Source organism: Eretmochelys imbricata, chromosome 17 (genome assembly GCF_965152235.1).
Source record: "Eretmochelys imbricata isolate rEreImb1 chromosome 17, rEreImb1.hap1, whole genome shotgun sequence".
NCBI classification, from domain to species: domain Eukaryota; kingdom Metazoa; phylum Chordata; order Testudines; family Cheloniidae; genus Eretmochelys; species Eretmochelys imbricata.
The window spans coordinates 18,215,859-18,229,314 of NC_135588.1; the positions used below are offsets into that span (position 1 = coordinate 18,215,859).

Consider the following 13,456-nt stretch of genomic DNA (forward strand, 5'->3'; position numbering starts at 1 on the left):
GTGTCTGTGGGGGCTTAGAAAGGCAAATGCCAAATGCAGTTTGATTAGTTTCAGATGAGCTTGGAGACTCTCCAAGCCCATGAGCATAACTAGTGACAGGCTTAACCTGCATCGCTCCAGATTTTACATCAGGGCAACAACAACAATTCAAACTAGATTGTACAATACACACACTGAAAGCAAATAAGACACAGAGGTTGCTGATAAATGTAGTGGTCTTTTGTACCTTTCTACCAAATACTGCTTATCTCTATTAGATGTTTATTTCAGTTTTCAGTGAAGACCACTGTTATTTGTAGTTACATGCGGAGCTCTCTTCGTACATTTGATTAAAGCCCCTTTTTTTTAATAGGTGGCTTAATTCCGTAGTTTACACCATTGCTAAATATTGCAGATTAGAGCTGGCTGAAATTTTTTCAGTGGAACAGCTGAGTTGAAACTGAAATATTTGACATGAAGATGTCTATTTTGATTAAGTTCGATGGGAAAACATCTAAAAAATTTTTATACTCATTTTATTTTGAAAATATCAAATGTCTTTTTGTTTCATTTCATTTTGACTATTTATATATAATAAATGTAACAACATTTCAACATTAGGAAAAAAACTGTTTAGTTTTGATAAATAGAAATTGTTTAATTTTCATTCTATAATTAGTTTGAAATGTCTACTTTTTGTTTTGTTTTGGAATTTCCTGTGGAATGGGAACTCCATTTTCCAGCCAGCTCTGTTATAGATGAATGGCAAAGCAATAATTAAAGTTTTCATTGGCAGAAGAAAATAACATTTCTATACAGAATGGTGTGTATGACATGGTATTGAGAAAGTAAATAGGAAAGTGTTTATCCTTTCACACAGCACAAGAGCTAGGGATTACCCGATGAAATTAATAGGTAGCAGGTTTAAAACAAACAAAAGGAACTATTCCTTCACACAATGCACAGTCAATCTGTGCAACTTGGTGCCATGGGATGTAGTGAAGGCTAGAAGTACAATTGGGTTCAGAACAGAATTAGATAACTTCATGGAGAATAGGGCTATCAATAGCTATTAGCCAAGATGGTCAGGGATGCAATCCTATGCTCCAGGTGTTCCTAAACCTCCAACTACTAGAAGCTGGGCCTGTACGAATGGGGCTGGATCACTCAAAATCACCCTGTTCTGTTCATTCCCTCTGAAGCATCTGGCACTGGCCAGTCAGAAGACAGGACACTGGGCTAGATGGACCATTGGTCTGAACCAGTATGGCCATTCTTATAGTCTTACCTTTTTGTTCACCCATATAAATGCTCTTTCCAAGTCAATGAAAAATCATTCTAGACATTGTGCAGGCTTTTTTATACAGATAATATCTGCTGGCTTATGGTCATGAAATCCCTGGCCAGCCACGCTGCTTTTATCATCAGTCTGTAGGGGGAAGTGCATGCTGTACCTTTGAATTAGTGTTGGCATCACAAGGACAAAGTGCAGAGACTATGTAAACTGATGAAGGCCAGAGCAGAACAACAGGAAGGGGCTATCTTACTATCCATATTTGAGGATAAACAAGAGTCTTGATTCATAGATTCCAAGGCCAGGAGGGACCATTGTGATCATCTAGTCCGACCTCCTCTATAACACAGGCCGTACAACTTCCCCAACATAATGACCAGAGCAGAACTGTTAGAAGCATCCAATTTCAATTTAAAAATGGTCAACAATGGAAAATCCACAGTGACCTTTGGTAAATTGTTCCAACGATGTACCTCCTGCCACTTTAGTTCAGTGAATTGCTGCTTGCTTATACTTTTGCATGGGCCTGATTCACCCAATGCAGGATCTAAGCAACTCATATTCTTTTGGTGGGGAGAGTTGGGCCTTATTATATTTTCTCCTTCTCATCAGTATATAGTTCTGCCAGCAGTGGTCACCAAGCATTGCACAGGTCTCTCTAATGCAGTGTTTTTGATATAGTATCTTGTTCCAAATTGGTTCTTCATATAAAACCAGTGAAGAAAAGGTTGGAAAAAATTATATATATGAAAAGGTAGCTTTACTTCTCTGGCAAATGCAAAATCCTACATCCAGCTGGAAGGTTCGAAGCAGCAAAAAAAAGGAGGGGATGTGGAAGGGGTGGATATAGCAGGTCAGAAAATAGAAATTATATTCTTTAGAATATTTAGAATGAAATGAGTTTTTCAGTTCGTTTGAAATGTTTCCGATTTTCTTGAAAAAAATAATTTTGAGCCAACTTGAAATCAATCTAAATTTTATAAAAATTCATGGTAGGGGTACACCCCTCTTTTCCAGGGGGGGAAAAAGAGGGCAAAGGGAGGAAAAGGCAGTAGAGGAAAGGAAACAAAACAAAACAAAAAAAATGGCCATTTTGATTCTATTTGATTTGAATCAAAGCAAATATTTTTCAAATAGGTTTGAAACTGTTGTTTTGAATCGTTTCACCCAAAACCGCCCCAGAAAATTTAGAATATGAAAATTATGAAAAAAAAATTGTATAATTCAAAAAGCCATTTTTCATCAAAAAAAATCTATGTAGAGAAATTTAGTCGTTCTAGTTGTGGATAAGAGGGTGAGCATGTGTGCAGAAGGAGACTAGATGGGTATGTGATGAAGTTTTAAGGGAAAATCATAATTAGATATTGCAGAGTCTTTTGTTCAATGGCGAAGGCTGAGCAGTCTTAGCCTATCCATTATACTAGATGAAAGAATGTTGTATTTGGGGGAAAAAACTCTAGGGCCAAATTTCTCCCCGCTTTAATGTAGTTGACTTCTCTAAAGTTCAAGAGGATGCAAATCCATTTTACAAAGCTCATCCTGAGATCCTGAACCAAACTTCCCCAAATGTTGCAAGGATTCAGAACTAGTGTTCGAGAGCTATTGCCCATTTTGCTGCCTGCTTGAATGCTGAAAGCTAGAACATTAAGGGAAAAGAACTTCCATGCTGTCTCATGCCTTTATTTGTTAAGCCATTTTAATTCCATTGGTTAAATTACATTTTGTTCTCATCAAATGGAAAAAAAATGACACTTGCTTTATTTCCAACAGGGGCAAGCAGGTCTGTCTGGAGAGAGGGGCAATAAGGGACTGCCTGTAAGTGTTGTATGTGTGCGTGAGAGAGAGAGAGAGAGAGAGACAGACACACACACACACACACACAGATGGGGTGTGTATGTCATGTCCAGCACCTTAAATACCACCTGGCTGGACTATGAGTGGTACTACAAGTTCTTTCTGGATGCTAATACAACATCCAGGTCAGGAGACAGCATCTCAGAGATCTGTGCAAATGAAACACTGCATTTCAGTGCTACACTTTATATTCAAGTGCACAAAGCAGTAGAAAATACCTGGTACCTGCCCTGGGGTTGAGGAGCGGGACTGCATGATCTCATAGGTCTTCTCCATCTCTTTGATGGATCTAGGAGTGGGCCTAGTAGTCTAGCAAAGAGAGCCTGTTAAGAAGAGGAGTGCTCCAGCCAACCCTAGTTCTACCCTCAGGAGTGAGAAATTAGTAGCAAAAGATTTGTGCAGAAGATAGATCTGACATACCATACCTCTGCTTTACCCCAATGAGGCCAGATTTTCTCTCGCGTCTATACTTATCTGTATTGTGATAGTGCCTAGTGGACCCAGTCACGGATCACAGCTCTGTTGTGTTAAGTGCTGTACAAACAGTCTCTTTGTTCTGTCTCTGCTGCAAAGTGCTTTACAGTCTTACCCAGCTGGCTTCTGCTAACATTCTGCTGGCATGAAGAGGGTTGAGAGGAGCTGTGGCAAGGTGGATGAAATCTTCCTATTGCCAGGGGAGGGGGCACAAGTGGGCAGCAATGATCCTGAAGGAGTTGTTGCCAATGAAGCAGGAAGGACATGCTAATTCAGCACAGCCCCACAGGAGCTGCCTCCTACCAGGCCTCCTGTTGACAGAACTATAAAGCTGCCTCGCACGTTGGAACCCTGGACAGACCATCTGCCCTGTGGCTAAGCCATCGAAATTCCACCGGCAAGCCTGAACTCTCCAAACCTCCTTTCTCTGTGAGGCTGGGCTGGAAATCTCCTGAGAACAGGCTTTCTCCCACTAGATCTGGGACTACCAGCTTCTGGCCAGGCTGGGAATCCTCTGGAGCGTCCTCTCTCAAGCTAAGACAGCATTTACATGTGCAGTTCTGATGAAAATGAAAAATATTAGGGAGAAGTGAGTGAATCCAACAAAAAGTTGAATTCCGTTTGAGTGGAAATGTTGGGGGGCGGGGGAAGGGGAGGAAGGTAAGAGGGCTCTTGTTTTGCCTGACATGGGTCTCTCCCAACTCTGTCATCTTGCTCCGCTTGAAATGTCTCTGCAATGCCCAGTGTTGCTGAGGAGCCAAATTCTCATCCCAGCCACCTTACTCAGCAGTTTGTGGACCTTTCCATTGCTCTTTATTTAGCTTGTGGTTTACTCTGTGTATGCCATCTGCTGCTTGGGAAATGCAGACACTTCCTGATTAGATGAGTGGGCAGCAGGGGAAGGAATGTCAGACAAACTGTCACAATACATTTTTACTGAAGAAAGATCCCTAGTTAACGAGCTCTTGTAGAGAGGTTGTGGGTGATGTGGCTAATTAATGGGACCTCTTGTGTAGTGGATATGAATTTTTCTGGAAAAATAAACATAGAGGCAAAGTGTGCATGTTTGGGGGTGGTTATAGTTAACTCCATACTGGTTTTAACGTAAAGCGTTGCTTACGGGGAAAGCCTCACAGTACACACGTGGTTTTGGTCAAGGTCCCTGGCCACAGCAATCGGACAATGGTTCATTGCAATGCAAACATCATATAGCTCAGGTCACTGTGGGCCAAGTTCAGCTGTGGTGTAATGTAAATAGGTAGACACTTCTGCTGGCTTTGCTGGGGCGGGGGAGGAGCTGTTACAACTTATGTCAGAGCTGAATTTGGCCCTGTCTGAAAGAACAGATGACATGCATTGTGATTTCAATTTGCTTTCTGCTGATGGGGCTTTATTGAGGGAGGGGATTTGAATGATTTTGGATGGCAAATCTCCTAATTTACATGGAAATGTGTTTGTCTCATCTTAGGGTGAACCAGGCAAGAAGGGTGAAGAAGGAGATAAAGGGGCTGATGTAAGAAAACACTTTTTTACTGCTACCTGGATTTTCTATTGGTGAAAAGATGGTATGGTCCCAAGGGGAGAAAACACTGTCCTCGTTCTGTGTGCAGGACTCCCAGTAATGTAAATGGAGGAGTGCGGGGATTGCAAAGATAAAAGAGCAGACGATGGAGGTGGCATTAACCTCTGATTCAAATATCCATGGGCACTGGCATCGTCAAAATCTGGATCCAAATGTTTTTGGCTTGATCAGTGTCTGATTGCCATACAATTATCAATGGATATATATCCTTACAGCACCCCTGTGAGATTGGGCAGCGCTATTATCCCCATTTTACAGATGGGGAACTGTGGCCCAGGGCAGATTCAGAGACTTGCCCAAGGTGACAAGGAAGGCAGTGGCTGAGCTGGGAATCTTTTGTCATTGTCCAGTGCCTTATCAACTAGACCATCCTTTCTACCTATCTGATCCCACATCTAGTAGAATATGGCCCCCTGACAAGGTCTGATTTTGTTTTTTCAACAGCATGCTCCTGCTTGCCTGCTGATCCCTTACTTTACCATTAAATAATCAAGAGTAAGATATTTGGGACCCAACCAAGAAAGAGACAACTCTCTTCCCCAAACCCACGCTACTACTCAGATAATTTCACAAAATGGCAAGGAAAGGGGTTCTTGCGACATTTTTCAGTTTGGTGGTACAATGTCAGGGCAGGGAAAGCCAGGCCAGAACAAATGTCAGATCTGCTTAGCAAGGAATATTTGAATTGTAAAGTAAATAGTGCAGTGGACTGTGGAAATGGGCACAAGCCACATAGTTTGAATCCAAGCCTCACAGTTTGACAATGTTCAGATTTGCATGGCTATTGGTTTGGCCCATTATCGAAATAGGAGCCAGCTGAAAATTTGGGATCTGGCTCTAAACCTCTTCAGTATTTTAGAGACGCCAGAATTTGGGTTTATAATTGAGGCTTTTTGCCTCATTGCTTTCCTTTGGCTGTTTTTGAGACTTCTCCCTGTTCTCCACAGATTTGCAACCTGGTTTTGTTTTGTGAAATCATTAGCAGTTTCAGGGGCTACATTAGCACTGTAGTCTTGGAGGATTGCATTATAAACTTGAAACCTCTGTATATGTCTGCAGCATAGGTACATTATTTATTTTGTTTTTTCCTTCTTGCAGGGAGAAGGAGTTCAACAACTTCGAGAAGCCCTGAAGATTTTAGCTGAGAGGGTGTTAATTCTAGAGCATATGATTGGAATTCATGGTGAGTGTGTCTCAGCCTGTGACTAAACTTTGTTTTTCTGGAGAAGTTAGATGTCACTCTGTTCCCACACTATCTAACAGCTCTAGAATTGGCTAGTTCTAGACTCCTAGAATATGACTTTTCTTTTCACCTGCTCTCTCAATGAGCGGCTGGCTTCTAGGGCTCAGTGTAGTTCAGCTCAGTAGCTGGTTAGCTCAGGGTTTTAAAAATAGGTGCCTAAAGTTAGGCTCCTAAATCCATAATGAGGTGATCAAAGTGGCTGAGTGTTACACTTTGAGCACCTGCAGCTATGGGCTTCAATGGAGTTTCTCGGTCTTCACCCTAGTGCACAATACGCCCCACCGACACATTGGTATTATAATCCGTAGTACAGAGCCAGCTCAGCAGCAGACCAAGCCATGTTGTGTTCTGCATCACGTAACCGCTACAAAGATGTTCTCATTGCAGAGTCTTTGGTCCAGATACTCAGCTGCTATCAATCACCACAGTCCCCTGACTTCAGTGGAGCTGTGTTCACTTACATCAGCTGAGGATCTGGCCTTTCTAGTATTCGTCATGTCTGACGGACCCTAGAAGGGGCCAGGCCTCACTCTGAAAGGGAGTGTAAGCCAGCTAGCCCGCAAATCCATAATCCAGGCAGCTCCCCTGATTAAAATTCAGAGAACACTGATTTTTGGAAACATGAGACTCTTAGTGAAGGACTCAATATTTTGAGTGATTCAGTTGGAGCCATTTCCCTCCCCATCACTGCCACAGGCCTTTCATCAGAGGGAAGGGGGTTTTCTGCTTCTCACACATCCGAGTTTTCTCTGCTGCTGATGCAACAAAGAGAAATCACGTGGTTTGGGGCAGGAACTCCAATGCATTGACAGATGCATAGCTTGCTCTGCATAATTTTTTTCCTACAGAAATAGTCGGAGCAAGGGGAAAATGTTTTGGATCTGTTCACAATTATGTTCTCTCTGTGCCTTTGAGAGGTTGATTGGGGCTTTTGGCACCAACATGCATGCTTCTTGGCCAAACACCATTTACTGCTGCTGGCACCCTTGTCCTCGCCTCATCCATAAAGCAAGGACTGCTTTGCCCTCTTTCAAATCTCTCTGCAAGATCCACTCCCATGGGGACATCTTTGTGAAACTGGCAACAGATAACAGCCCGTAGGGACTTCTGATAGTTATATGGCTTCTGTGAAATTTTCAAACGTACCCAAAGTGACTTAGGTACTTAGAGCATGTGTCTTATTGAAAAATCAATGAAACTCAGGCTGCTAAATCCCTGTCACATTCAAAAATAGGACTTACGCACTTTTGGCAATTTAACCCATGATTGTATTAGTTTGCTTTGTCCTCCCCAACCCCATTCCTCCTGACTTGTTCCTCACACTTTGTGCATCTTGTCTTAGATTGTAAACTCTTCTGGGCAGGGACTGTTTTTCACCCTGTGTTTGAATAGCACAATCACGGCCCTGTAATTAGAGCCTCTAGGTGTAACCATAATACAAATAACTAAGAAACGGGGGAGGGGGAACACAGTGTTCAAGCACCAGGGACAAGCAAGAGATTATGCAGGAGGAAATCCACTGTATAGCTGTTCATGCTCTTCCTGGGGCCACACAAAGTCAAGAAGGTAGCCAGAAAACGTAGGGCTTTATATAGGCCTGTTGTTCTCTCAACATAATAAGATTTAAATTAATTTGATACACAACTGCCTTAAAGTTGAGGACATAAAGATGTTCTAAGACAATCTGACAGCAGGAATAGTTATCCGCCCTCCCAGCTGTTCAGCACCCTGGGAAATGTACTTGATAGTTCAGTGAGAGAAGGAATTTGCAAAATATTTACAGCACGGCTAGAACATGAATGAGCACTTGACAACCTCAGCATTACCAGTGATAGCGTCAACTCCTGACTTGCATAGGCCTGCACTAGCAAAATCTAGCATGCTTTGTACGGCCAGTTTCCTTTCGAAGAATACTCAGGCAGTCTGAAGCTCCAAGCACTTTGCATTGGGTGTGATTCTCCAGTGCCCTTTACCTTGTGTATCCATTTATACTAGCGTAAAGGGGAAAGGCAGGATTTTAACACCCACTTGGCTTTGGTGTAAATGACTTGAAGGTGCAGGGCAATGGAAAACTGGGCACAGTGAGTTGAGTGAACTGATTCACTTTTTGGCTTGGTCTACTACACACAGATTTTATAGCAGTGTAATAGTGTTGGTTAAGGGGTGATTTACCAATATAGGACTTGTATTTATATTTAATTTCCAAACTTTGCCTCAATCTCTATGTTTATGTACAATTTAAAAACATAAATACATCACAAAATCGACCCTGCGTCATTTAAAGGCTGACACCCCCTGCCTCCCCCAAGACAACTCAATGGGAAAGGCCTCCACAAATAGGCTCTGGCATGCAGCCTGTCTGATCAGAGAGGGGAAAGCAAGGTCTAGAGTTGAGTGCCACTCACAGAGGAGGCCCTGCTCCCAGACATTTAGATTAATTAGCTCGAGCACCTCCATTGATCTCAACTGCTGGGAGACAGTTAAGGTTTGTAGGACCTAGAGCAATGTAGGCTGTAGAGATTAAGACCAATAACGTAAATTGCACCTAAAAATGGACTGGAAGCCAGGTTTGGTTATTTGCCATTCATGCTGCAATACAAAACTTTGTGATACAGTGACAAAGGGAGTTAATTCATCTTAAATTTTCCCAACTAACTACCCTATTTTTATAAATAATTGGTATTACAGACCCTTCTTGTCCACTCTTTAAGGCCAAAGAGAAGGTTGAATGCTGGAAGCTGCTTAGGGTCAAATCCAGTGTCTTTCATTAAACTAGTACAACCACAGAGTGCAAAGAAAGAGCTGTTTGCATGCAGTGGTTCTATTGTAGTGAAATTGATTTTTATTGAGCAGAGACAGCCCCCCCAAGCTGTGAGGCCACCCACAATTTTAATCAGCTGGCGCTAAGGATCCGACCCTGCTCCCGCTGTGGGCACTGAGATTTTTGCCATTGACAGCAGTGCAGGAGACCCAAGCCGAAATGCCAATTACATGCTATCATTGTCAGACAAAGCGCCAGAATCCACGTGGTTTTGGAAACCAGAACCACCACCCAAGCAACAAAGCAAAACATACCAACACAAACTTTTCCCCACGCAACAGGCTGGAAGCTTGAGATAATCGGAGCGTATTGACCAGCCCTACAGAACAGAACAGCAGGACCCAGGAAAAGCCCAGTTTTGGCAATGCTTATTTCCAGCTAGTGCAGCACCAATCCCTATGCACTGGGGTACTCGCTTGAATTAGAAATACTGCCTGATGTGAGCTGGAGGTCTGGGTAGGAAGGCTGGGCTCTTGGCAGGGAAACAAACAAGTGTCCATTACTGAGGGCAAAAGGAAAAGAAACAGGGGCATTAACATTGGAGAGTCAGCATTATGGGTTTCTGTGTCTAAGCACTTGAAAAGGACTTTGGCCATAGACCAAATGTACAATTAGCGTTATGGGGCAGGATCATTGTAGAAAGGCTCCTCACCATAAGAGGAAGCATGGCCTGATGTCTAAGGTGCTGGGAGACTAGACTGCTGGAATTTATTGCCAGCGGTAGCTAATTAGCTGTGTGAGCTGGGGTAAGTGCCTGTGCCTTGGTTTCCCCATCTCTAACATGTGTAGAATGATACTTAGTAACTCCTTAGGAGTGTTGAGTCTTCATGTTTGCTCAATGAGTGTTTAAATGACCCTTGGCACTTCTATAACTGCTGACAACTAAGGACCACAAGGTATTGCTGTTATATTAATCGTGTTGATTGTGGAGCTGCCGAAGGATCAGCTGAGAACAAACCCCGCTGTGCTAGGTGCTGTACAAACAGAGTAGTAGGCAGTCCCTTCCCCAAAGAGCTTACAATCTACAATGAAACAGGGGACAGGGTATGATACACAAGCAAAGTGAGCAATGGGATAGTGGTAAAGGTCACGTTAGTTCCTTTTTTTGTTTTGGGAAGTGAGGCATTAGGTCGGAGCGCACCAGCTAAATGGAAAGAAAAGCAAAGGGAGAGGGGACATTGAAGGGAAGGAGAGAAGTGTAAGAAGGGCAGGGACTTTGTTTCCTCCATAATAGGAGAGTAAACTCTCCCTTGGCTTTATCTCCTTTCAGATTCTTTATCTTCCATGGAGCCGGGCTCAGGGCAGGAAGTGATCCTAGGCTCCTCCCTACGAACGAGCATCAAGATCAAACGCGGTGGTCGTGAGCAGCGGCACCAGCCCTATCAATTCCTCTCTTCGCTGCTGGAGGACAGCGAAGCCAAAAGGAAAAGCAACTGAATGAAACAGGAGCATTTGTGCATTCTAAAGCCCATTCGCTGATTGAAGATACAGTATCCTAGTGCTTAATCACAGTGTGCAGAAGGAAGTGGGTAGGAGGCTGCAGGGTTAGCAGTAGGGTTTCCTTGCCTGGACACTGCTAAACCATTACTGCAGGGAATGTCTTGAATTGCTCTTCATAAAAATATTTGAGCTACAGTTCTCTTCCCCCCCCTACTTCAGAATACACCAAATGGCAGGTATTCTTAAAAGCTATCCCTGGAAATGGCCCTGTTCAAGGGGTTTGATCCTCCCCCTCAAAAATTATTTGTTTAAAAGACTGCACAGCTGGCTCAGACATCATTCAGTTCTACCTTAGCTCAAAGCAAAAGCCCTGAGCAACATTATACTATTTTGATGGCATCTGGTTATTTTTAAACATGTTTTTTGTGTTCACACTATAATTTCCAGTTGAAGATACCCCTTTCAGTACTCCACTAAAGCCATGGAAATGTTTCTTTTTAAAGAGTAGATTGAAAAACTAAGAACTAATCACTTATTTGACAAATTTCATCTCTCTCTGTGGAGTATCTTTCAACAGATCATGATTTGTCTCAGAGGTGTTGGCTATTCACAACAAATTTGTATTTGGCAAATTTCATTTACCCTTGGGCTTTCTGATTGAAATTTTAAATCAGGGATTTGAGCTGTGTTGATTGATTGTGTGAATGGTGTCATATAGACCTTGTGGTATTCCTTCTGTTCCCTGATTGCATGAACAGCTTACTATCAAGGTTTCTGGTATAAATAATTACAGAATGTAAAATTTGCTTTTTGTGCATATTCAAGATCAACATTCTTGTTGCAAACATTCATAGGAAGCAAGATAAAATTGTATAAAGTTTGCATAAAATGAACACAAAATAGGTATAAACACAGCCAAGAAAAATTCATTTCTTATTCGGAACAAATCTGCACTGAAAATGTTTTGCAGTATTTACCCAGCTTTAGATCGTAAGCCGGAACTATTGATATATAGTTTTCTTTATATTGTGGGTATTTTTAAAAGTATCCATCATCTCCTACTAGTTTGAATCTGGAGGTGGTGTGTTGGCAAAACACAGTAGAAGGATTAGACTCTTGCCAGTGGTTTGTCTTCGAACATTTTGCTACAAGATAACATCATTTTGCAATAGCTCTTATTATTGGGGAAACAGACTTCCACTGTTAAGAGGCTGAACAGAAATTTCACAAACAAATTGGACAAGTTAATGTTACTCATGTAGACAATTAAATTACTTTTTTTAATAGCAGGAGTGACTGACCAAGGCAACTGATAATAGGTTACAGAATCTTTCACTGTGGGTTCTAGCCCACAAAAGCTTATGCCCAAATAAATTTGTTAGACTCTAAGGTGCTACAAGGACTCCTCATTGTTTTCACTGTTCAGTCACTGGTTCAAATCCTCTCCAAGGCACTAGTGAACAAATGTTGCTGTGTCTGTTATTTGGTGGCTTAAGTAAATTCATAGCATCACTCACGCTCATTCCTAGTGCAAAATGTATCTACATCAAAAAGCCACCATTGAAATTCATTAGCACCTTTGTTGGCAACCTCAACAGAGAGACCAAGGCCTGAATGGCCCGTGGAGACAGAAGTACCCTCTTACTGCTAAAGGTGGTCCTCCTAGGTCAGCATGGGGGCAGGTGGAATGCTGAAAACTGGAATCTTGCACTGCCAGTGGATGTAGTCTGGGCCTAGAATAAGGGCTTCAGGCTCTGGTGTGAGATATTTATGTATGTACATGTGCACACACACACTCTGTCTACAGCGATACTGAGAACTATATCAAAACATCCATATCAGGCCCCTAGACAGCATTGTATCACCAGCCACAAATAGTTTAAAACTCACCCCAAGTGAATGGATTTACATCCTTAAACTACCACCATTTTGCAAAGAATAGGTGACGGGGGAAGCTGATGACATAACAAAAAGCAACATCTTGAGCTGATAATGTGGTCTTCCCAGAGAAATCTCCCCGTGCTGTACAGTTAAACAATATGAACAGCCACTGAAGGACCAAAAGCTGCAGTAAATTTATTTCCTTAACATACTTTTGAATTTTGGTACCGACTAGGAAATTGTGAACAACAGTTAGGGCTACATTCCATAGTCAAGGGGTATAGTTAGATCCTTGCTTGGATCCATTTAAGGTAGTGATTGGGCAAGTCAAATCAGCCCAAAATGTGGAGGCAAAGCAAAATACGATCAGGTGCTAATCCCCATAATGTGTACCATAATAATCCCCATAGTGTGTACCATAAGCCATCAGAGACTTCAAAGAACTTTAAACTCAGTGCAACACTTTAGGAGATGCAACCATAAAAAGCAGATGTTTGGCTCCTGTGCAGCTGTGTACATTGCATTCTGGGTTAGTTGTAGCTTTGATGTGATACAGGTAAACAGGGAGCAATAGCCCAGCCTGGAGCGAATAAAAGGGTTTGTCAATATCAGTAAGGCATTGATCGAGAGCAATGGTCACACGCTGGTGTGACTTCTAGGACAATAAAATGAGGCCTTCAGAGGAGATGTTAGTTGCAAGCCCACGGCTACATCCAGTGACTTTGTGTATATACACAATTCTGAATGAGATCAGTATCTTTTAGAAATAGTTGGCAGCCATCTCTCAGTCTAAATACAAACAAATGCAAAGAGCACAACTCTACCAAGACATCTGGTAGACAAACATCAAAAGCCCTGTGACCATTTTCTTCCATTCACTAACTGAGG

The 13,456-nt window shown here is 42.3% G+C and overlaps 1 protein-coding gene across 1 annotated transcript in view; it reads left to right on the forward strand.

Moving 5' to 3' along the window:
• The window catches only part of COL26A1 (collagen type XXVI alpha 1 chain), a 213,743-nt gene extending 203,059 nt beyond the window's left edge, over positions 1-10,684 (forward strand). Inside the window, exons 11-14 of the mRNA XM_077836850.1 lie at positions 3,044-3,088; positions 5,070-5,114; positions 6,282-6,366; positions 10,518-10,684. Of these exons, the coding sequence (XP_077692976.1) occupies positions 3,044-3,088; positions 5,070-5,114; positions 6,282-6,366; positions 10,518-10,684 (342 nt within the window). The remainder of the gene's footprint in view (positions 1-3,043; positions 3,089-5,069; positions 5,115-6,281; positions 6,367-10,517) is intronic.
• The last annotated feature ends 2,772 nt before the right edge of the window (positions 10,685-13,456 follow it).